At 42.2% G+C, this 24,370-nt stretch overlaps 1 protein-coding gene across 16 annotated transcripts in view; it reads left to right on the plus strand.

Annotated features, from left to right (window-relative positions):
• mecom (MDS1 and EVI1 complex locus) overlaps positions 1–24,370 on the plus strand; it is a 258,236-nt gene that overhangs the window by 32,078 nt on the left and 201,788 nt on the right. For 4 of the 16 annotated variants that reach the window (XM_067450308.1, XM_067450309.1, XM_067450314.1 and 1 more), the window contains exon 1: positions 16,777–17,223. The exons of 2 other annotated variants lie outside the window; for them this stretch is intronic. In XM_067450308.1, coding sequence (XP_067306409.1) covers positions 17,187–17,223 — 37 coding nt within the window. In that variant the 5' untranslated portion in view covers positions 16,777–17,186. Of the gene's footprint in view, positions 1–16,773; positions 17,224–24,370 lie in introns of those variants that run through there. 10 more of the 16 variants (XM_067450316.1, XM_067450318.1, XM_067450325.1 and 7 more) reach the window with 5 other exon arrangements.

The raw sequence follows: 24,370 nt of genomic DNA on the forward strand, positions 1-24,370 counted from the left end.
AAAATACATTTGCACATAATTGAAAATTCTTTTAATTGTTTTCTGTAACATGGGCTTTAAAGAAGGTCATGTGCTGTGTTTGCAACGATCACGTATGACACCTCTTTAAACTAATTATTTATTGATAAAATTCAAATGGATTAAACAAATTTAATTTCACATTAATTTATAAAAGTGGCTGTTTATAATAAACTTCCATAAATTATATGCACGCATATTACTCTACCTGACACTGATATTAAAATCATTGTTACGGTCTCTGTGATTTGGCTTAATTTATTTTTAAGAGAAGTGTAAGGATAATACAACTTCAGCATTTGGACAGTATTCTGCACTCATTTTGAAATTGACATTTGAAATCATCTGACATAAAATTAATGAATAAAATGTAATTGATCTCAGAGATGTGAGTGTTGTGGTTCCTGGTCATAGCAGCACCAGTTGCTGCAGTTAATGAGGTGAATTCAAATGACTTTGACATAGTCCCTTTATTTATTTTTTCCCATATTAAATGCCTATTGGCCTGCTGTGCACAGTTAAGCTGATGCTGCCGGGGTGGCGGTGCCACCGGCTTGGGCCCGTCATCGCTGCTCGCAGCTTTAATTTAGTTTAGTTTTTCTTTTCTTAATCATGGGAGAATTGTGATATCTTTTTGAAACAACAACAAAACATTGTGATTCTCAATTTATCCAGAATCAATCCCTGAAGAGTGACCTCTGACCTGACACATGATGTAGGACATTGGTCTTCAATAGTTGGCCCAAAACTGTCCCGCCAGTAATGAGGGTGCAGAGTGGAATCTTCAGAAGCACCTTCTCCACTTAAATATTAAATAACCCTACACTGTAAAAAAAAAAAAGAGGCAAATTTTGAACTTTTGCAGTACAATCGACTTGGATGTTTAAGTTATTTTAACTTAAATGATGTTAAACTGACTTTAAAAAATGAGTTACATCTTGTATAACTAATAAAAACAAGTTTAACTTTTCTTAACTTTTTTTGATGAGTTAAAACAATGAAAAAACGTGTTGTCATGACTTATTGAACATACAATTTTTTACAGTGTACTGTTCCGCTCACATGCTCTGCATGAAATTAGTGGTATGAAAAAACTAACAGTGAACCATTGAAATGTTTGCATATAAGGCGGGGCCTCAGCACCAACACATGAACAATTACCAAGCAAATTCAGCTTCCTTTTTATCAAACAGATTGACAAGACAATCAGCAAAAAAGGTGCCTTGCTTCATGTCGTGTAATATTATATTCTTTACAAACAGCATCAACTTCATTGCAGATAAGACAGATAAGCCACATCGGCTTTGCATTCACAAAACTAGGTAGAATGAACACGCAGTTGTCTTTCCATGCTTTGCTTTCCTCTTAATGATTTTGATATATTGACTTTAACTTTCCTCTTTAGAGTTCACGCAATGTAATCGTGTACTTCCTGTGCGCAAACAACTAAAATGCAGTTTAGTATGTGAGGATTCCAAGGAATGGTGTAAAAGTGGGCTACGTCAAATAATTATTACAATAAGTTAGGCTTCATTGTGTAACAAGCACATTAAAATTATACACATTTATCATAGTCAAATATCAATTAATTTCTTAAAATATTTGTTTGACTATGTTCTGTTCTGTTTTTTGTTGTTGTTTTTTTATTTCATTTTTTCATTTTTTGTTGGCCCGATGCAAAACTTACTTGCTGACCCCTGATGTAGGAGTAAGTTAAAGGTCCCGTTCTTTACATGCGAAACATGGACTCATGTTATATTGCACACTGTAAACATAATCAAAGCTTCCAAAACACGCGGAGAATGGGACCTTTAAGGTGAGAATAGATAGAGAATAGGGCAACCAACTCAAGCTCCTCCCAGCAATTCTACTTTTAGACTTCTAATTTGTGAACAGTGTTTTGCTTTTGGCTTCTGCTTTGGTAGGGCTGGGGCTGGGTATCATTAAAAAAAAGTCAATATCGACACACTGATACCTTGACTTCAATACTCTCTGCGGCATTGATTAGAGTGGCAGTTATCAGCACCGGTGGATTTTTACAAAAATTCATCACATCGCTTCAGAAGGCTTTTATTAAATGGGTCCTTGATTATGATTTCACTTTTTTAATTTTAGTTAGTGTGTAATGTTGCTGTTCGAGAATAAACAACATACAACGCTGAAAGTTCAAAGCAGAGGGAGATATTTTCTTTTATAGAAAGCAGTTTTTAAGGACTACAACAAATGGCTGGTTGGAACTAAAACAAGCTTCTTCCCCGGTTGGCGATATCACAAATCCTAAAGTTCAGTAGCCCTGCCCGCTGATTCGAGCATGACATGTAGTAGTAAATAATAGACGTGACGCTAACACTAAGCGATAGACATGTCTTTAGAAGAGTGCAAAATGTTGTGCAGTGCCAGTGGTGCAACACACTTGTCTTTATTGCTTTGATACAGATCTTTTGGTATGCACTAATTATGTGTCTAACCATAATCACCAGTGACCAGTGATTTCTGATGTAAAAAATCATGTAAGCCTACAGTCAGATCATGTTTGTCTCAAAATCGTTTATTGTCAGTGAATTAAACCAGTGACTAATTGATCAACCTCACATTGTTTCTCTCAGTAGGGTGAAAATAATCTGTTATTTAAAGTGTGATTAAATTGTATATACACTCACCTAAAGGATTATTAGGAACACCTGGTCAATTTCTCATTAATGCAATTATCTTATCAACCAATTAGGGCTGCACGATTTGGGGAAAATATATAATTGCGATTATTCTGGTTAAAATTGCGATTGCGATTTTAAAATGCGATTATTATTATTATTATTTTTTTTACACAAAAATGACTAATAATAATTATGATATTATTACTGCTAAAAATATTTAAAAATAATAATAAATTACCATTAAAATAACACTTCATAATATATATATATATATATATATATATATATATATATATATATATATATATATATATATATATAATAAAATGAAATATTAAATATGTTTATCTGTGATATCAATTTCAATGTCTATGTCTTTAATATGAAATATTAACTTCTGTACATGGATTGAAAACGTCTCAGGTTACGTATGTAACCCTAGTTCCCTGAGGGAACGAGACGCTGCGTCGAAACGCTGTGAGAACGCCTCTGCGTTAATGCGTCGTGAAGCGCCTGTAGAACCATTCCATCGGAAAAAAGATCGATCGTCGGCGTGATGACGTCATCGACCGGAAGCTATAAAACGTCCGTGAAAACAAACAGGAACTAACTTCTGATAAAGCCTGAAGTAAGTGATCACGGACACGCCGGGAGTATGGCAGAGCGACGCAGCGTCTCGTTCCCTCAGGGAACTAGGGTTACATACGTAACCTGAGACGTTCCCTTTCGGGGAACTCGAGCTGCGTCGAAACGCTGTGAGAACGCTTATACCCACATCGCCATAGGACCAAGTGTCTCGTATGTGTGAAGCCGAAGCGCACACGGTTACGAGAGTACCTGTGCCCCAACTGTAGATGCCAGGTCTAGTTCATAGAACCTGACGAAGGTTAAAGGAGACGACCATCCGGCCGCGTTACAAATATCGTGGAGGGAAGCCCCCGACAAAAGTGCTTTAGAAGCAGCCATACCCCTGGTTGAATGCGCCCGGACAGCCAGTGGAGACTGCTGCCCGGCCGCCTCATAAGCAAGTGAGATGGCCTCGACCACCCACTTGCTCATCCTCTGCTTAGATACTGGGGCCCCTTTCTTAGGGGGCCCGAAACAGACAAACAGCTGATCAGTTTTCCTCCACAGGGCAGCTCTGTGGACATAAGTATCTAACGCCCTGACAGGGCACAGCAGATTCAATCTTTCCTGGTCTGACGTCGTGAAAGGAGGAGGACAGAACGCCTGAAGAGTGATGGGGCCCCGTGGGCTCGTAGGAACCTTGGGGACATAACCCGGCCTGGGATGCAGAAATGCTTTCACCATCCCAGGCGCAAACTCTAAACATGAGGGCCCTACAGACAGGGACTGAATATCTCCTATTCTCTTTAGAGATGAAATAGCAAACAAAAATACCGTCTTGAGGGTAAGGAACTTATCCGAAACCTCCTCCAAGGGTTCGAATGGAGGCTCGGACAAGCCCCGTAAAACAATGGCTAAGTCCCATGCTGGGACCCTCGAGTGCATCACCGGCCTCAACCTTAAAGTGCCACGGAGGAAACGTGTAATCAGAGGGTGTCTTCCCAAAGACACTCCACCGAAAGGGACGTGGAAGGCACCCAAGGCCGCCACGTACACCTTTATTGTGGAGGGTGTCAACCCTGCCGAGAACCTTGCCTGCAGAAACTCCAGCACTGTACCAACCGGGCAGTTAACTGGGTCCCACTGGCGTTCTCTGCACCATGCTGAGAAAAGTTTCCATTTCAGAGCGTACAGTTTCCTCGTGGACGGAGCTCTGGAGTGAAGGATGGTCTCTACGACCTCGGCCGAGAGACCTTCCTCTATGAGCCTAGCCCCCTCAGAGGCCAGGCCCAAAGTTTCCACATCTCCGGGCGTGGGTGCAGGAATCTCCCGCCCGCCTGAGAGAGTAGATCCCTCCTGGTCGGAATCTCCATCGGAGAGCCTTCCAGGAGAGATATCAGGTCCGAGAACCATACTCGGGTCGGCCACTAGAAGTACCTGGGCCCCGTCCCGGCGTACCCTCTCCAGAACTCCTGGAAGCAGGACAATCGGGGGGAAGGCGTACAGAGGTAGCCTCGGCCACTCCTGTACCATGGCATCCAGCCCCAGCGGGGTTGGGTCAGAGAAAACCACTGCGGGCAGTGGGAATTCTCCGCCGAAGCAAATAGGTCTATTTCCGCTTTCCCATAAACCTTCCATAGGAGCTCCACCACCTCTGGGTGGAGTCTCCATTCCCCGGGCCTCGGCCCCTGTCTCGACAGGCTGTCTGCTTCCTGATTTAGGACCCCGGGGATATATACTGCCCTGATTGACAGCAATTTCCCCTGGGCCCACAGGAGGATCCGATGTGCCAATTTGTCCAAAGGACGGGACCTCAGACCCCCCTGGTGATTTATGTAGGCGACCACCGACGTGTTGTCTGTCCTGACTAACACATGGTGGCCCCTGAGGTCGGGCAGGAACTGTTTCAATGCAAGAAACACTGCGAGCATCTCTAGCCGATTTATGTGCCAGTGCCGCTGATGTTCCTGCCATAGACCCTGGGACGAGCGACCACTCATGGTCGCCCCCCAGCCCGTGAGAGAGGCGTCTGTCGTTAGCGTTACGCGACGAACATGAGCCCCCAACACGGGACCCTGGGATAAAAACCCCGGGTTTTTCCACATGACCAGAGCACGTAGGCATCGCTGCGTGACTTTGATCGTGCGGAGCGGATTTCCCCTTGGGGAGAACCCTTTCGTTTTGAGCCACCACTGCAGTGGCCTCATGTACAGTAGGCCAAAAGGTATCACGTTGGACGCTGCTGCCATGAGACCTAACAGTTTCTGGAACTGTTTCACAGTGACGGCCCGGCCTAGCTTCTGTTCTTTGACGGCTGCCAGGACCGATGCTATGCGTGTTGGCGATAATTGCGCCCGCATAATTACCGAATCCCAGTTCACACCTAGAAAAGTGGTTCTCTGAGCCGGAGAAAGCACACTCTTCTTGGCGTTCAGCCTCAAACCCAGCTTCGACATGTGGGCGAGAACAGCATCTCGATGCTGAACCGCCATCTGTTCTGTATTCGCTAGAATCAGCCAGTCGTCGATATAGTTCAGTATGCGGATGCCCTGTAGACGCAGCGGCGCCAGAGCTGCATCCACACACTTGGTGAACGTGCGGGGTGACAGTGCTAGACCGAAGGGAAGTACACGATATTGGTATGCCTCTCCCCCGAAGGCAAACCTCAGGAACTTCCTGTGATGTGGAAGGATGGAGACATGAAAATACGCATCTTTGAGGTCTATGGTGACAAACCAATCCTCCGATTTGACCTGCGCTACAATCTGTCTGAGTGTAAGCATCTTGAATTTGAGCTTGGCCACCGAGCGATTCAATAGCCGCAGATCTAATATCGGGCGTAAGCCCCCATCCTTCTTCGGCACGATGAAGTAACGGCTGTAAAAGCCAGACTCCCTGCTGGGAGGGGGAATCCTCTCTATAGCCCCTTTTTGCAGGAGTGTCTCTACTTCCTGTGCCATTACCAGAGCCTGCTCCGGGCCCACCTCTGTAGGTAGGACACCGCAGAAAGGAGGTGGCCGACTTCTGAACTGAATGGCGTACCCCTTTTCTATTATCTGCAGGACCCAATGAGATATATTTGATAGACGTTTCCACTCGTCTAGAAAATCTACTAAGGGAACCAGCCTCTCGAGGCTGGCCTCTGGTGTATTTTGAGCAACAAGCACAGTGCCCTGAAGCGGCGGACCGGCAGGGAACGACTGACTTGACTGCTCGGGGGCCCCCCGAAGGGGGTGTGGACCACCCTCGGGTGGCCCGCGGAGACCGACTGCGCCCCGGCATTGCGGCGGGGTTGGCAGCGTGGCCCCCCGAGGGTGCCGTAGGGAAGCGGGTACCGTTGGCAGGGGTAAACACCGCTTCCCTACGGGGGGAACCACCCTCAGCGTCCTGGCGCTTCTGGCGTCAGGAACGCTTCGACGAGGCCTTCTTGGCGATCAGGACTGTCCGCAGATCAGCCCTGCCCCTCGAAGGCCTCGCCTGAGAGCGCCGCCCCTCGTCCCCGCGCTGAGGGGGAGCTCGAGCGGCGACGCTCTGCTTTTGTTGCGCCCTGTGAGCGGAGCTCGTACTCGGCTTGGGCTGCCTGATGTCAGCGGCAGCCCCAGGGACCTGGACCCGGAGAGGGAGAAACTGCTTTAGCGCCGCAGCTTGCTTCTTTGACTCCTGGAACCTCTCGGTGACAGTGTGTACTGCATCACCGAAGAGGCCACCAGGAGACAGCGGCGCGTCGAGCAGGATAGCTTTTCTCCCTCTCCTTGATTTCAGTGGGGTTGAGCCATAAATGCCTCTCCGTAGCCACCAAAGCTGCCATAGAGCGGCCAACACATCTGGCCGTCTCCTTGGTGGCCCGGAGAGCAAGATCAGCTGATGTTCTGAGCTCATTTATAATATCTCCCCCCACTTCATCACGTCCATCTAAGTCCCTGAGCAGGTCAGCCTGATAAACCTGCATTATAGCCATAGTATGCAGGCATGCAGCAGCCTGACCTGCCGCCGAGTACGCTTTGCCCACCAGTGCCGACGTTGTTTTTAATGGTCTGGTGGGCAAAGTCGGGGCCTTCAGGGACGATGCCGAGGAAGGCGAGAGATGGCTCGCGAGCGTCTCTTCTACCTTTGGCATTGCCCCATAACCGTAGTGCTTCAGCCCCATGATGTTGCTATAGACCGAAGTCTGAGGGCTGAACACACGGTATGATGCCGGTCTCCTCCATGACTTTGCCACCTCGGTGTGCAAATCATGGAAGAACGGCAGGCCCCGTCGCTGAGGTTCTGAAGCGCGAGCGGGCAGGAATCTTTCATCTAATTTACTAGATTTTCTTCTTCCTGCCTCAGATCTTTCTATGGGCCAGTCAATATTTAGTCTGGCCACAGCTCGCGTTAAAACCTCAACGAGCTCCTCACTCGCAGGGGACTGAAGTGGCGAATCTTCAGTCGCGATGCTCTCAACGTCCACCTCCTCGGAGCTGGATAGTTGGAGCACCGGCGACTCTCTCGGGGGGGAAGAAACCGCCATGCGTGCTTCCATGCCCCGAGAAGAGCCGCTGGATGGAGCAGGTGAGGGCAGAGATAAGGCAGCGCCCGTCTCTAACCCCTCTGCAACATCCAATTGTGATCCCCACGACTGCAGCCTTCGCTCCGCCTCGGCGGAAGCGGGACCAGAGCCGCGGGGAACACGAGCCGAGGCACCCTCCTCGAAGAGTGCCCGGCGGGAGCGCAGCGTTCTCAGTGGCATACGCTCACAGTGCTCGCAAGCAGCCCCCTCGAGGGCTGCCTGGGCATGCTGCGCTCCCAAGCAGGCTACACAAAGAGAGTGTGTATCCCCGCTCGTGATGTAGCGTGGGCAGGGATGAACACACCTCTTAAAGCTGCTTTCACTCGCCATTTTACTCTATCTATTTTATTTTCTCTTTGTTTGTTAATATATATTGCAATATTTAACAAAAGGGTGGAAAATCTCTGGATATAGACAGACAAAAACACCAAATAGACAGACAGGTTCACACAGATCGCTTGCTGAAGGCTCAGAAGCTAGTTCCTGTTTGTTTTCACGGACGTTTTATAGCTTCCGGTCGATGACGTCATCACGCCGACGATCGATCTTTTTTCCGATGGAATGGTTCTACAGGCACTTCACGACGCATTAACGCAGAGGCGTTCTCACAGCGTTTCGACGCAGCTCGAGTTCCCCGAAAGGGAACATGGATTGTCCTTTAAATGTATTATTTTTTTAAGTTTAAGATTTTTAATTTTTTATGTATTATTTTTCTTATTTATAATTTATTACCCAAACGTTTAATTCATACTGAAAGCCAGAGGGCGACCTCGAACGGAAAAGCCACATTTGCCTCAGAGAAATGATATGATAACGTTCATTTTCAGGAAACCCTTGATGTGAAGCTAACGCTGTAAACAGAAGATAAAAACGCTTTGATTAAACATGACGACAATAAACACGACTGCAGCAAAATATGGTTTGAATTCTTCAAGCCGTCTAGGGTATTTTCATAATAATAAAGTATATTATAATGCAGTGCTGATTGACAGACTTTATCACTGTATAGAATACTATAAAATCACTCTGATTTTATCACTCTGTGATGAGAAGCCACATCAGCTCACAAACACTCGACTGACGATATGAAGTGAGGTAAAACATGTTATTAAACGTTGTCTTTTGTTCAACAGGTTTATGAACGCTTCACTAGTTTGTGAAGATGTTTGACTCCTGTTGCTTTTTCAAACACGCGTTATAAGCGTCTCAAACTCGCAGTCTTTCAGACGGAGCAGCGTTACTCCTGACCACAGAGTCGCTAACACACTGGGTATTTATTTATTTAATAAATTAAAATCGCAGCCTTTAAGCTTTCATAAGCCAAATCGTGATTGCGGTTCGATTTTGATTAAACGTGCAGCCCTACAACCAATCACATGGCAGTTACTTCAATGCATTTAGGGTTGTGGTCCTGGTCAAGACAATCTCCTGAACTCCAAACTGAATGTCAGAATTCACATTCTGAAGAAATGTGATTTAAGCAATTTTGAACGTGGCATGGTTGTTGGTGGCAGACAGCTAGTCTGAGTATTTTGAATCTGCTCACAATCTGCTCAGTTACTAGGTTTTAACGCACAACCATTTCTAGGGTTTACAAAGAATGGTGTGAAAAGGGAAAAACATCCAGTATGCAGCAGTCCTGTGGGCGAAAAAGAGGAGAATGGGCCGACTGATTCAAGATAATAGAAGAGCAACTTTGACTGAAATAACCAATCATTACAACCGAGGTATGCAGCAAAGCATTTGTGAAGCCACAACACGCACAACCTTGAGGCGGATGGGCTACAACAGCAGAAGACCCCACCGGGTACCACTCATCTCCACTACAAATAGGAAAGAGAGGCTACAATTTGCACAAGCTCACCAAAATTGGACAGTTGAAGACTGGAAAAATGTTGCCTGTTCTCGATTTTTGTTGAGACATTCAGATGGTAGAGTCAGAATTTGGCGTAAACAGAATGACAACATGGATCCATCATACCTTGTTACCACTGTGCAGGCTGGTGGTGGTGGTGTAATGGTGTGGGGGATGTTTTCTTGGCACACTTTAGGTCACTTGCCAATTGGGCATCATTTAAATGCCACAGCCTTCCTGAGCATTGTTTCTGACCATGTCCATCCCTTTATGACCCCCATGTACCCATCCTCTGATGGCTACTTCCAGCAGGATAATGCACCATGTCACAAAGCTTGAATAATTTCAAATTGGTTTCTTGAACATGATAATGAGTTCACTGTACTAAAATGGCCCCCACAGTCACCAGATCTCAACCCAATAGAGCATCTTTGGGATGTGGTGGAACGGGAGCTTCGTGTCCTAGATGTGCATCCCACATCAACTGCAAGATGCTATCCTTTCAATATGGGCCAACATTTCTAAAGAATGCGTTCAGCACCTTGTTGAATCAATGGCACATAGAATTAAGGCAGTTCTGAAAGCGAAAGGGGGTCAAACACAGTATTAGTATGGTGTTCCTAATAATCCTTTAGGTGAGTGTATAGAAAGCAATAAAAAAACACTCCCTTTGCACTCGCTGGAGCTGTCAATCAAACAGCACAAGTGTTCTGGACTCTCACCAATATGAGTTATAATAAACAAATCTCTTATTTGCATTGTTTTCTCACTGTTAGTTATGATGAAAGCATTTGTTACTTTGGAGAAATCGATCATTTCTGCGATCAATGATCGGTTATATTCTCATCACTGCAACGTTTCATCCCACAATCTAAATATATAATGCTGAGTATAATCAACACTTTCATAATTAGCAAACCTTGAAAACTGTAATTCTAGCTATTTGCAAATATGTCAGCCAATCACAGCAGTGAATTCTCACAGCAGACACGCCCTTCAAACAGTGGTCAAATCAGAGGCTAAATTCAGGGTAGGAAAAATGCCTTTAATTGCTAAATTATGACAATTTTTGATATAAAAATCATAATAACATTATAAATGCACCTGCACAGGAAACATTATAAAACAATACAAATATGCAGTTCATGAACGCTTTAACTTCACAGCTTCACGCTTTAGATTAACAGCTTCAAAAAACAAGGTACCATTCATTCTCATTATAAAGCTCGGAAGAGCCAATATATATTTTTAATATAATTCTGATTGTGTTTGGCTGAAAGAAGAAAGTAACATACAACTAGGATGATTTTCATTTTTGGGTGAACTATCCCTTTGATGTCTTTCCCCCAATAATATATAATCTAGATATGTCAACTCATCACTGTGGTTTGAGGATGTTGAAGTGGACATGAAGGTAGTGTAACTACTTTGAGAAAGTTTTGATTAATTTTGGCAAGTGAAGTTATTCCCTACATTTGTCTTAAATTGTTCCTATAGAAAGAAAGACGCAACCGGGAATTGCTGCACATCAGAACTGTCCATTTTTACTGGAATTGGGGATAAATAATTCTGTTCGACTGTCCTAATTGATTACTCGTCAAGACTCTTCACGCTGGAGCCCGTGGGAATGGATGAGCATGGTGTTTATGTGCTTTAGGATAAACGATTGCCTATAAAGCTGGCGAGGCCGCTCTCAGGGCCATAAATACGTCCACAGATTGTCTCGAGAGCGCATCGTAATCCTTGTTGATAGTCAGTTGCCGGGAAGGGTAGCTGCAAGCAGACCATTCTCCTCCAATAGATGTCAATCAGACGAGGGTCAGACAGGTTTGCAGGGATGCAACAGTGTTCATTACTAAATAATCATGCAGGTCCAATTATTTCTCTTCAAATGGAGCATACACACAGATTTTATAACCATCTATGAAACATTAAAAAGACATGAAAGATGAACAATGTTTTGTATAAATCTAAAATGATGTTGTATTACATCATGTCTGTTATCATCACTAGATGGCAGTAAAACTCCAATAATGATTTGTGGATCACTGTACCCAAGAGTTTGAAAGAGTCAAACTCAATCATTGCATGACTGGACAATGCACATTATGAATTATGTGGTAAATGTTTAGTCCTAAGAACTTCTTTGGCGGAATCGATTTTGGGGGAAAAAATTAATGCTCTTTGCAAATGCTTGCATTTTAACGATTGCTTTAATTAAAACAGTCTATACTTATTATTAAAGGGATAATTCACCCAGGAATTTAAATTAGCCCATGATGTTCTCACCCTCAAGTCAGGTGTATATGACTTTCTTCTTTCAGATGAATACAATTGGAGTTATATTAAAAATGTCCTGGCTCTTCCAAGCTTTATAAAGGCAGTGAATGGCTGTTTCTGTTTTCAAGTCCATAAAATCTACCCATCATAAAAGTGCTCCACGCATCTCCGGGGGTTTAATAAAGGCCTCCTGAAGCAAAGCAATGCATTTGTGTAAAAATATTTATATGTTAAACTTTACAATCTCTGATCTCTATCTTCCGCTAACGGTCATACCTGCATTCACGAAAGACTGGCGTTCCAGCGTTTGAATATGTTAGTTCTCTTGAGAACCAAGTTTTTGTTTTGCTCTATCCTCTGTGCTTTCACATTCTTCAACCGGAACTTATGCTACGCCTGCGTCCTACGTCATACGCTGGAACGACAGTCTCTCCTCAGTCGTGAATGCAGATATGACAGTCAAGAAAGAGATTACAGTTTGTAAAGTTTTAAATATGGATATTGTTCTTACACAAACCACATTGCTTTGCTTCAGAAGGCCTTTATTAACCCCCCAGAGCTGTGTAGAGCACTTATATGATGGATAGATGCACTTTAATGATGGAAAGATATGATGGATAGATGCACTTTTATAGACTTGAAAACAGAAACAGCCATTTACTGCCATTATAATGTTTGGAAGAGCCAGGGAATTTTGTTTTTAATATAACTCCAGTTGTATTCGTCTGAAAGAAGAAAGTCATACACTTATGATTTGAGGGTGAGTAAATCATGGGCTAATTTTCATTTTTGGGTGAACTATCCCTTTAAATAAGTGTCGTCTTAAATCATACTAAAATTACTATTCCATCATGTTGTGATATTATTTGTCCTCTATCTTTTATTAGGATTCTGGCGTTGTTCTATTCGGTGCTGCTTTTGTTTCTGTTTATTAAAAAGTAATTTCTATAATTATTTATCGATTTAGCCTAACTACTAGGCCTATTACAACATTAGAAAAATATATATATATAAAAAAATGAAGGTAGGCTACAATAATTAGACAACATTTTTTTATGATTACGGATTGCTCTCTTGTTTTTTTTCCTTTACTGTAAGAGAAAGATTTCATATTCTCTGACAGCACGAGCTCTTTCTGCCTTCACGCGCTCGGTCCAGTGTAGCGAGGACATAAAATTCAGACTTGGCTGTGCAACAAGCACTTCAATTACTAAATACCCTTTCACTCAAAAGAAGCAATACACAACATATGAATGAATCAGATTTATTATGGTTTAGCGATGGATTTTTATGACTGACGAACAGACATGCTAGATCAGCACAATGTCTTTCCCCACAGAGGAGTTTAATGAGAGTTTTTTTTCACTGTTGCCCAGCGTCTGTGGCTTGGGTCTCGTTTTACTCACAGGTTTTTTTTTCAGTGCCTGTTTAACGTCCGCGAGCACATCATATCCAGCGTGTTTCTAGAAAATGTTTTACTTTTTCTGCTTCGTAACAACAATTGTCTTGACTAGCAACATTTTTTTCCTTTCAAAAAAGAGATACATTATAACATTGCAGTCGCTGTTGTGTGGATGGGATCAAAAGTAGCTACTCAAGGAAATGATTATGTTCCTTTGCCATCGTTAGAAGTTTGCTAATGCCATTCAATTGGATCAGCTTTCCCCCGTTATGTGCCATTTTCATAAATATTCTTGTTAACTCGGATACTTTTAAACCATTTAAGCTTGACGTGATGTTATTAACTTTGTTTTATTAAAGCCTTTTTCAATCGCCATTGATTTCACAGTAATCACATATTGTTGCTGTTGGACATGAAGCCTCACCGCAGATGTGTAAATACTGCTCGCCAAGCAAAGCCCCAACATATATTTTCTACAGTATGCGAATTATTCAGGAACTTGAAGGGGATCCACATTTGTAAAGGAGTTCCAATAGGAAATGTGCATCGTAATCTGTTGTGGTTCGTCTCGCGCAAACCGAATGGTCTTTTGGCGCCTCGCTATAACTGGGATTTTTTTAAACAAACACTTACATATTATGATATTTATAAAATCTGTGAAAAATTTGGACGTTCTGTATTTTCAATGATGATGTCACTGGCCGTAAGACGACGATCCTAGCTAAAAGCGTTGTGTTGTTGCTATGGTTACCGCTTTGCGCAGAGTTCTGTTCGTAACTTGTGTGGTAACGTTACCTGAAGTGTTTCAAACTACAAATTAAACGTATAAGCCTTCTAATGTAAAAAATAATAATAATAAATCTGCTTTTTAGATCGATATAGTCGAGACTGCACATTAAAATGCAGTGTACAAACGAGTAAAGTAAATAAATAAATAAAATAAGCCTTGTAAGCAGAACGTTTGCTGCAGCCCGTTCTGCCCCCTCTCTGTGCCGTGAAGCCTGTGGTTAGGGAATGTTTCCGCTTGTTTGAAGCGGAGAGGGAGTCGTTGGCAGAGTTCGAGCTCGTTCGGGCTCCCGTTACGCGCGTCTCCTCAGTGGGGCAGTGCTCGCTGGGGCACCGCTGGCTTTTCTTCCTTGTGCTGCATGCCTGCTATTTTCCCCCCGCATAATATTTTTTGCCAAACCAACTAGCAATTGACTTTGTAGAGTTAAATAATACCGATAAGTAATGCCAATATAATTATATTAATTAAATGACTGGGGTGAACGGTTTTTTACGATCGTAAAAACCGGATTAATATCATTCTTAGCCCTCTGACAGTGCTCAGCATTTTCTTTTTCTTTGCATCATTTTTTTTCTCTTGTCCCTCGTTGAGTAGGCTAATGAAAACATTATAATGGCAAGCTGTATAGGCTATGCTCATTATTATTTCGATTTTTTGTTAGGCTAGTTGTATTTGGTTACTTTTAAAGTATAACATTTTATCATTTTTAGTCACCATATTGCAGAGGAACTTTGATATTGACCACTCTATTATAATCATATACAATAATTTAAGCTATTTCACACGCTCCAATATCTGCAGTGTTTTGATTTGGAGTTTGAGGAGCAGCCGACAGGATGTAGCATTGATAAATATCCCTGTTGATCACTTGATTGATTACCTCGCGCAAAGGTCACGCGGGCGCGCGGTAATTTCCTTGTGCCCGCGGCTCCCATTTCACTTTCAGTCTGGCGCGAGAGCTCCCGACTTTACAAATTATGTTTTTATTTTAACCCTTCACTTTCCTCCTTAACGTCACCGAATCTCGCCAACGACCTCTGTGTGCTGTACATCAAACGACAGAAGAGGGCAAACCTTTAATTAGGTTGGAGTATTAATCACTGAAGGTAAACTGTATCCTCTCTTTTTGATGGGGTGGATTTAAACCCGACGACAAGCTAATAATTTAGCCGCTTTTCTAAAAGGGCTCTGGCCTCAATTAATTTTCAATAATTACAGCCCACGGGGTCTTGACTGATCTTCACACCAGTACGCCAGCCATCTCTGGCCGGCGGGGTCAGAGTACCATAATAAAATATAGGCTACTCTGAAAAATAAGGACGGTGAGATATTGCGGATGGATAAGCAAAACAGGACTTTAATGGATTGGCAGCTTTCAAGCCCATTGTCGCTCTCTTTCTTTCTCTCCATCGGTCTGTCTCTCTCCTTCATTTTTTGAAAAGAGAAGTTGCATTGGGTTGTTGTACTTGTTCTCTCACGCGCACATTTTATTTTTTTCTTGTACAACAATTGAAGACTTGTTTATTCAGCAGACTTTTTGTTTCCATTTATAAAGTAGGCTAACCTAATAACACACTGAAAAGAATGCAATGAAAATGAAATTACATTTCTTTTGAGTTTACCTATTAATGTTTAAATGACAGTCTGTGCCCATATACATTATCAAACAAATAAATAAATCATGATCACTGACATTTATAATTGTGTGCTGTAATTTAGCAAAATACTGAATTTGCCGTTTGAACAACCTCTTTATTTTCTCTCATTTGCTGTTGGTAATTCTGTTTTTTTTTTTGGTGTGTGTGTGTGTGTGTGTGTGTGTGTGTGTGTGTGTGTGTGTGTGTGTGTGTGTGTGTGTGTGTGTGTGTGTGTGTGTGTTGCATTTGTAAGTGCTGGTCAGCTCAGAGAGGCGTGGATGGCAGCTGATGTTTGTTCTGCACCATTCATTTTTATGCAGAGTGATGTCAGATTAATTGGATCCGTTTTAGAAATACTTAGCAATCAATACCGCCAGTGAGGGGAAAGCGACCCTTTTAAAGGTTCACGGGCAAGGTCAACATGATGTCACGCGCTTCTAATTAATGGACAATTAACTTAATGACCCAAGAGTTTCCCAAATTTTCACCCATCTTGAAAACTAATAATAAATGCCAAAATAAAATGAAACCTAGATACGATAATGTTGATTTATTCGTTATCCAGGGTCATATATCAAGATCATATCAGCTAAAGGCCTTTCGTATCTAATGTTTTAAATTTGAGCATTGCTGAAAATCGACAAAAATGCGTCCCAAAGGCGTCAGAGATCAATTTCCGTTTCAAAAACGGTCTGCGTTTAGAATATATATGCAGACTTGTGTCTCAAAATCCAGATATCAACCCAATGTTTTACACATCGGAAAATTGTTTTCAATAATTGGTCAATAGTTGGTTAATAACAGACATAAAATCATGGAGAGGAAAAACAGCCCCACATATTAATAATTGTCAGTGCCGCGTGCAAGAAAAAAAAATATTCGACGGGCTGCCCTCGGTACCGACTGCCCACGCGCCTGGCTGAGGGAGGGGGAGAGAAGTAAAAGTTTATCATAAATTCATAACGATGGTCAAATCTCAATTAAACAACATAAAACGTTTAATGAAAACGTTTTACAATAGTCATTTAACCGAACAGTGATTAATGCGTCTTCATTTAAAACACAAAAGACCGGGCGCCTTGGACGCTCGAGACTGCTTCATTATAATTAATGTCTCCGGTTCCTCGTGCACCCGGAGGTCGCCGAATAGCTCCGTCCCGCGCCCACTGATCTCTGAAGATCTGACACGAGAGGGATCTCGCTGGCTATTGCAATCTGACAAGATCTGTAATACTGGGGTGATGAATCGTTCCAAACTTTTTGACGATGCTGGCAGCTCGGGGGTGTGCGCATGTGCGAAGGTGTCCGAACTGACAATGCTGGAGAGATAGTGCGTCTGGGATTGAGAATCACAGAGAAAAAGGACAGAGGAAAAGCGAAAAAGGAGGAAAAGATTCGAGAAAAAATCCGACAAACCCACGCCGAAAGACTGGCATCATGAGGTCCAAAGGCAGGGCAAGGAAACTGACCACTGGTAGGTGCAACATCTCTTTTTTAGCCCTTTTCAAACTGCCATCTTGTCCATGTGTATGATGCATAGAAACATTTTAGCCACTAAACAGTTACAGTCAGCAGACCCCAGCGGTTCCAGTCGGTGTTAGTTGCTTGTAAGTGTTGAAGACACGCTAAAGGCGAACCGTCGCGCGCGCTCGGACATTTCAAGCCTAGATTCGAAACTGGTACGAAAGTTGCGCGTGCCGCACAAACTTTTTAACTATCGCGTGCTGTAATCGCTTTCTTTATTCAAGCCCCAAGCGCCCGGTGTAAGATAAAACAACACCGTTCGTGCAAGGTTCTGCTTCTCCGGTCACATCAATTTCCAGCCGCGACTTTGAAAGCTTAGCTTCGCTTATAGTCGGCAACAGAGAGCCAGCTGCGGAGGCACGCTTTTTAAACGCAAACAGGTAGCTTACAGCTGATGTTACAGCAGGCAATCCAAACAATTGCAAAAATGCTACATTAACAGGACTGTGGTTAAAAAAAACAACAACAAAAAACTCTTTGATGTATTTTGATTTGTAGACATTTGTAATATCCTACCCCCTTTTTCTGTGTAATTTCAAACTGGCTGCGCAACAAGTGATCAAATCCCGTTATGAATTTTTGTTCCGGTATGAACAGCCCGGAGAAATGTTTTTTGTTTGTTATGGCTCTCTAAACGGTCGACTGTAATCTTAGCTTTTGATTACGGGTTGCCTTAGGCGCTTGTTTGAGTTGACGTTCAATGCCACGCCACAACACAAGCTCAAACGCCGAAACTGAACATCAAGTAGTTAGTGGGAAGTTGTTCCCCTCCTCAGTGGATTTATTCGGAACGAATGTATTTCGCTCAGGTCTGTGAATAATTCGGCCCCCTCGTGCGCAGTAGGCTGCTAACTGCTGATTTGACCAATTTTCTTTTTTTTGCTGTTTTCCAATAAACTCTCATTGTGGTCCACAGCACGAAAAGCCCTGCAAATATTTCACAGCGCTTTAAAGCATTTTATAATCTCGAAGCAGAGCTAAAAGTTGATAAAGAACTTGATTTCATTTTTTTTTTGTGTGTGTGTGTGTGAAAAGAACAGATAGTGACAGCTGGTCACAAACTTTAATGTCGTAAGTATGTGCGAAGGTATAAGAGGCAGTGAAAACAAAGTAAAGGATCATTTTGCTGTTGAATTATTGTTTCCTTCCCTGTCGACAGCGCAGTGATGGGCTAGACACTGCGCGCGCTCCGTCTGACAGAAACAGGGGTCGCGCGGGTCTTATCCGTTCAATAAACTACCTCTCGAGCCCTATGCCCTGCCATTGTACAGTGAGAGGGATTTTTCTGCGCACAACAGCAACTTGTCAAACACGCTCACGTGCACACACGCTCTTATCCATACACATATCTACCCAGACCAATGCAATTTCACTTTTGCATTTTCCTGTTGCTCCAATAGGGCAACTCATCACTTTAAGATTGCCACAAGTGTATGAAATTGCTATTCGAGAGAGGCTTCAAAGCTAACTTTTTTCCCCGCTCAGATTTATATAGGTTGTCATTGATATTGGTGCCATTTAATACATCACCATAGCCATCATAACTCAATGCCTTTGGTCTAGAAAACCCCTGACCTGTTCTAAAAATCAACCAACAAATCATTGTAATTTTATTAACACGAATGAGGGTGCCATTTACTAGTTATTTTTTTAATTATTAGTTTTTTTTATAGAGGGGATAGTGGGAAGTTGTATGCCGGCACTTTTTGTGTGTGCAAGTTTTGGCCAAAAATGCAAGTCGAGAGTAAGATATTCGCCAAGATTTTTGCAGACTTTCCCACCCTCTCGGAGCTCCAGCATCGTCATTTAGGCTACTATCTGAAAATATCGAGATAATTTTCAGGGGATGTATTTAAAGATTATTATTTACCCAAGATGTAAGAAGAAGATGTCTACCTATTAAGTGAAAGGGAGAGAATGTTCTGGACCGCGCGGGTCCCGCGAGACACTGGCCTCTCTGGCCTAGCGCCAGTCCTGCACTATGTCAACATTGAATATTTAAATTCCCAGACCCCTCATAACGGGGCCCGTCTGCCGGTAAAAGCGCGTTGAGCGTCAGTCTGAGTAGCTGCGGACTCGGTTTCCTTGGAGGGGGGAAAAAGGGAAAAAAAGTAATCTTCTCTCCGTGTGGCCTCTGCGCGCGCGCTCACCGCACATCACTCTGGTTGCACGCGCTCGCACTGATGTGTGTGAGTGCTGGAAAGGTAATAAAAATCGGTCGTTTAGCTGGTGTGTGTGCACGACATGTTTTGTGGATTTGGCCAGCGGTGCCGGACATTTCACCTGCAAGTCCAACAGTCTTAAAATGTCTATAATGTTTTAACACACCGTGCCAAGTGTCTTATATCCCTCAGCATGATGTTGCAGGTTTACTATGAATGGGGTAAAATTACACTTCATGAACAAGAATAATAACCTTGACCTGCCAGAAATCAGACCGTGCTGTCAGTTGAAACCCTAGCCATGACGTTCTGACGGATCTTGACACTTTTAATTGCACTTTTAATTATGTAACATCTTTCATACACTTTTAGAATACCTAGTTTACTTGTTATCTTTTATGAAAATGGTTTCATTGCTCATGATGGATAATTTACCTGTTCATGGATTAGATTATAACTTTATTGCCATTGTGCTGAGTACAAGGCAATGAGATTAGCTTTTATTCAGACGTGCAGTTATACTTGCATATACTTATATTATAATATACTTGCAATTGAGGTAATAATGACAGTATAAAGGCCTATGTGCATGGATATTGTTCAGAATTAAATATGCAAAATTATATATATATATATATATATATATATATATATATATATATATATATATATATATTCATATATATTCAAGCAGTATGTAAATGGGCATACATGTATAAAATATAAAATAATTAGTTGCAATCTATAAAGTAATCAAATTAAGTCTATATTTACAGAGATACTATAAAGTGTGGGCTTTTTGAGATCGATAATTTACAAGTGAGGGGAAGGACCATAAATATGCAGAATTGCAATATAGTCGCGTTTATGATTTATATTAATTTTCATAGACAGACATGCGTAGCATTACATTATCAATTCCAGTAAAGTTCTGTTTAAAGAATAAAACTGTTGATATTTTGAAGACCTTGAAGATTTAAACATTTTAGTAATATCCTCAGTCAGGTTTCTAGGACCAACCGTTGTGTTGGGTGTCTGTGGAATGATATAAATTCAGATGCATTTCCCCTACGCTCTAACTATCTGATTCCTCGTTTGATGATAACTACATTTGATAAGCTGCACATGTTCAGCGAGACTTTTGATTGTCCCTTTGTCCCATTCAGCGTCTTCTACAGCTCCATCAGTTTCACGCCACGACTTTTGTTTTGACTTTGATGTGACTCACTTCACCGTGAAAGTGTCCAAACAACGGAAAATCAACTCGAAGCTGAGAAAGGGGAAAAAAAGGACCGGACTCCAAATTTAACAATGTGACATTCCGCGTGAGTGAAGCGCGTGAGAATAAGCCCTGCGCGCGAGCATTCTCTCCGCCTGTCAGCGCGCGACCACACTCCGTTTCTTCTCAGACACGGGCGCGCGTTAGATTCCGCATTGTGCAATGGGCCGTGCTACCGCGTCCCGCGTCCGCCGCCCCCTGGGCTCATTACAGAGCCTATTCAGAACGGGGTGAACGGATCGAGCCATTTAAAAAAGTGAGCGCGGACCGCATTAAACGCTCGTTCGTTGTCTGATACTGAACCCTGTAGTTCGGTGGGGAAAAGTCCCATGTTTCTGTGTACAGTGAACCGTGTCTGCCCCAAACATTTCTCAGGCTCACCGGGGAAGGAAGAAAGCAAGAGAGGTGTTTATATTGACTTCACTTTTTAGACTGTGAAAAAACGTAGAAACCTACAATGTTAACTTAACGTCTCAATTTTTACCTCTAGGGTAAATATTTACTTTTCTTCTCTCTCTCTCCCCTGGCATGATATACTACAAAGTTTCCAGTTGAGTTCCTGGGATTGTGATGCTTTCCCCTTTGCCTCGAACTGTATGCATGTCCACTCTGAAAAGATCAGAGAGTTTAAAACCGAAGACTTTTGTTTTTAGAGACAAAGTCAAAGTGACCGATGAGTTAATTACGAGTGAAACAGTGAGCCGTGATGGGGTCAGTGTGAAACAAGCCTAGCGTTCCCAGGCATTGAGTATGTGCATCTGCGTAAGACGGAGAGAGTTGCAGGCCACTGTGGGTTTTGATCATGATTGATCACATGTTTTCAAAGGATTGATTGATTAGCCAGAAGCTACTGGGTTTAGCCGAGAGGTCTGCTCGTGTCCTGGGAAATTGTCCTCTTGTCTGTTTGTGCGAGATTTCATCTGAGAGAAAACAGGAGGAGATGAGATGAGAAAGAGATAATTATATGACGCGTATATGAATCGTGCGTCAGATTGTCCCATAGACGCCGACGTAAGAAGCGATTTACTTGTGTATGTCAGGAAAGGAAGGACTGGATGTAGCTGACAATAACACAGTTAGCCTCATCCATCAACGCCCTTATAATACCACTACTTTCTTTTTTTCTTTCTTCCTCACTCTCTCCCTCCCTAATGACTCAACGAGTGTCTGCGTCTGCCGAGAGTGAATTGAAATGGCCGGGTCAGCGGTTTATTTATCTGGTGCTCTGATTGGTCAGGGGTCAGGTCATATGGATGTTTATTTGGAGATTTGATTGGTGTGACTGATGGCTATGTCGTTTGTGTCCCACAGGGAATTATGGGGGTTGTTGTTCAGTACGTCCAGTCACTTTTTATCCCTGAGCGACAGGTCCTGAATCAGTCTACCGAAGCTCAGCCTTGACTGAAGTCAGCATGAACCACGGACAGGTCGCAGGCATCAGGCCAGTCGAGTTATAAGTCACTGTCAAGCCAACACCCCCGAAGCCATCAGATGTCACTGTTTGACTGGTCTTGACTTATCTTTACTTGGAGAGGATGGGTTATTCAAGTTTATTAGGCTATAGGGTTTCACTTACAGCTCTAAAAAGTCTTTGTAATTTCTGAAAACGTAAATGTATTTTTTATTGGAAATGTAGCCCAAGTTAAAAGATGCAACATCTAGATTTCAATTCAAGTTTATTAGCCATTTTTGTATATAAAATTTGTTCTCGCACATCTTTACATTTTTAAACATAAGTCCAAGTCTTTATTGCTGCTTTAGGTCAGCATGATCAGAGATGAATGCACACGCACATGAGTGCCGCTACAATGTCATAATTACTAAGCATTATCTTTGCGGCCCTTTGTTCTGAGTTTGGGGGTGTTTAATTAAAGAATTGTTGCGGAAGCAAATGATGGAATTGGTTGTTTATTAAGCTTGTAATTGTGATTTAATTACTGCTTTTTTTGAAGAACAGCAGTTAGAGTTAAAGCATGCAAGGTTTGTAAAGAAGAAAAAAGGATGTGAGAGAACTACATCTCCCATGATTCTCTGTGGCTGCAGGAGAATAGAGAATACTTACATCATTTGACACGCCTAACATGCATCCTTTGCTCTTCACTTTGCATTTAAGGGTTTTGAGATTTCACACTGTACATTTCTATAACATTCTTATTTGCATATTCGCAGTGACAGTATCATCGATCAGATAAAAACCACACAACATTTTTACAAAGCTTCTTGTCTCGCACTTGTTTATCAATTAAGCTTGTATATTTTTCACTGTACCACCTTAAACCATCTGAATTAACTGTTCGGATTGCTATTTTGATTGCCCTCAAACTCTGAAAAAAAATACAGTGTAAAAGTTCTGTGAGTGTACAATGCTCATGAATGTTTAATGAATCAAGTGCTGCTCAGTTTATGATTGGCTGCTTGGTACTAAACGATTGGCCACTGCATGGTTTCATACTGTACAGGCGTGCTCAAAAGTTTGCATACCCCTTCTGAATCTGCTAAATGTGAATCATTTTAACAAAATAAGAGGGATCATAAACAGATTACATTGTTTTTATTTAGGATTGTCCTGAATCAGATATTTTACATAAAAGATGTTATACAAGCCCACAAGATAACCTACAGTATATTCCACAAGACAAAAAAAGAAGCTGAATTTATATAAATGACCTTGTTCAAAAGTTTGCATACCCTTGATTCTTAATACTGTGTGTGGTTCCCTGTATGGTCCACGACTGTTTGTTTTTTCTGTCCCTTGTTTGTCCTGAGCAGTTAAACTTCCCAATGTTCTTCAGAAAAATCTTTCAGGTTCTGCAAATTCTTCAGTTTTCCAGCATATCTGAACCCTCTCCAGCAGTGAATGAGATTTTGAGATCCATTATTTCACAAAGTGAAAACTTTTGAACAGGATGAAGAAAATATTTCTCATTTTGTTTAAATATATATATGGCCATGAATCATCCAGGGAACTACAGTATTAAGGATCAAGGGTATGTAAACGTTTGAGCAGGGTCATTTTTATAAATTCAGATATTTGTTTGTCTTGTGGACTATATGTAAACATATTTTATGTAAAATAACTTATTCAGGGGAATACGAAATAAAAACTAGCGTGCATTTTGTATGATCCCTCTTATTTTGTTAAAATGATTCACATTTTCAGAGATACTGCAAAAGTTAAGTAAACATTTGAGCATGACTGTATACCGTTAAACCCATGAACAGCAGCGCTGAACCTGCAGAACAGGTTTTCATAACCCAGGGTCAAAAGTTCAAGAGTTTGAATTATAAATTACAAATGTGAAACATTGCTTAACTAGGGTTAAAAGCAGAGTTTAAAAAGACAATATGACCTGGGTTGAAAGCAATGTGAAAAGGTGGGGGTCAAGTTGCATGCTGAATGCAACACTTACGGTTAACCCTAAGTACAATAAGAAAAGGATACCAGAATAGTATCGAGCACAAATGTTCATCTCCTCCCTTCTCGTTTGATCTGGTCACCCTTCAGTACCAGCGGAAGGTCAATGTAAAGTTTACATCATTACAGCTCTTTAGATTAAGTGGAGATCTGTCTGAACCGGCATGAACAAGTTCCTATAGTGTGGTTTTCTGCAGGAAGAAGCAGGTCGGTCATTAGCAGATTCAGTCTGTGGTGCCAG

The sequence above is a fragment of the Pseudorasbora parva genome, chromosome 8 (genome assembly GCF_024679245.1).
Source record: "Pseudorasbora parva isolate DD20220531a chromosome 8, ASM2467924v1, whole genome shotgun sequence".
Classification (NCBI taxonomy): Eukaryota; Metazoa; Chordata; class Actinopteri; order Cypriniformes; family Gobionidae; genus Pseudorasbora; species Pseudorasbora parva.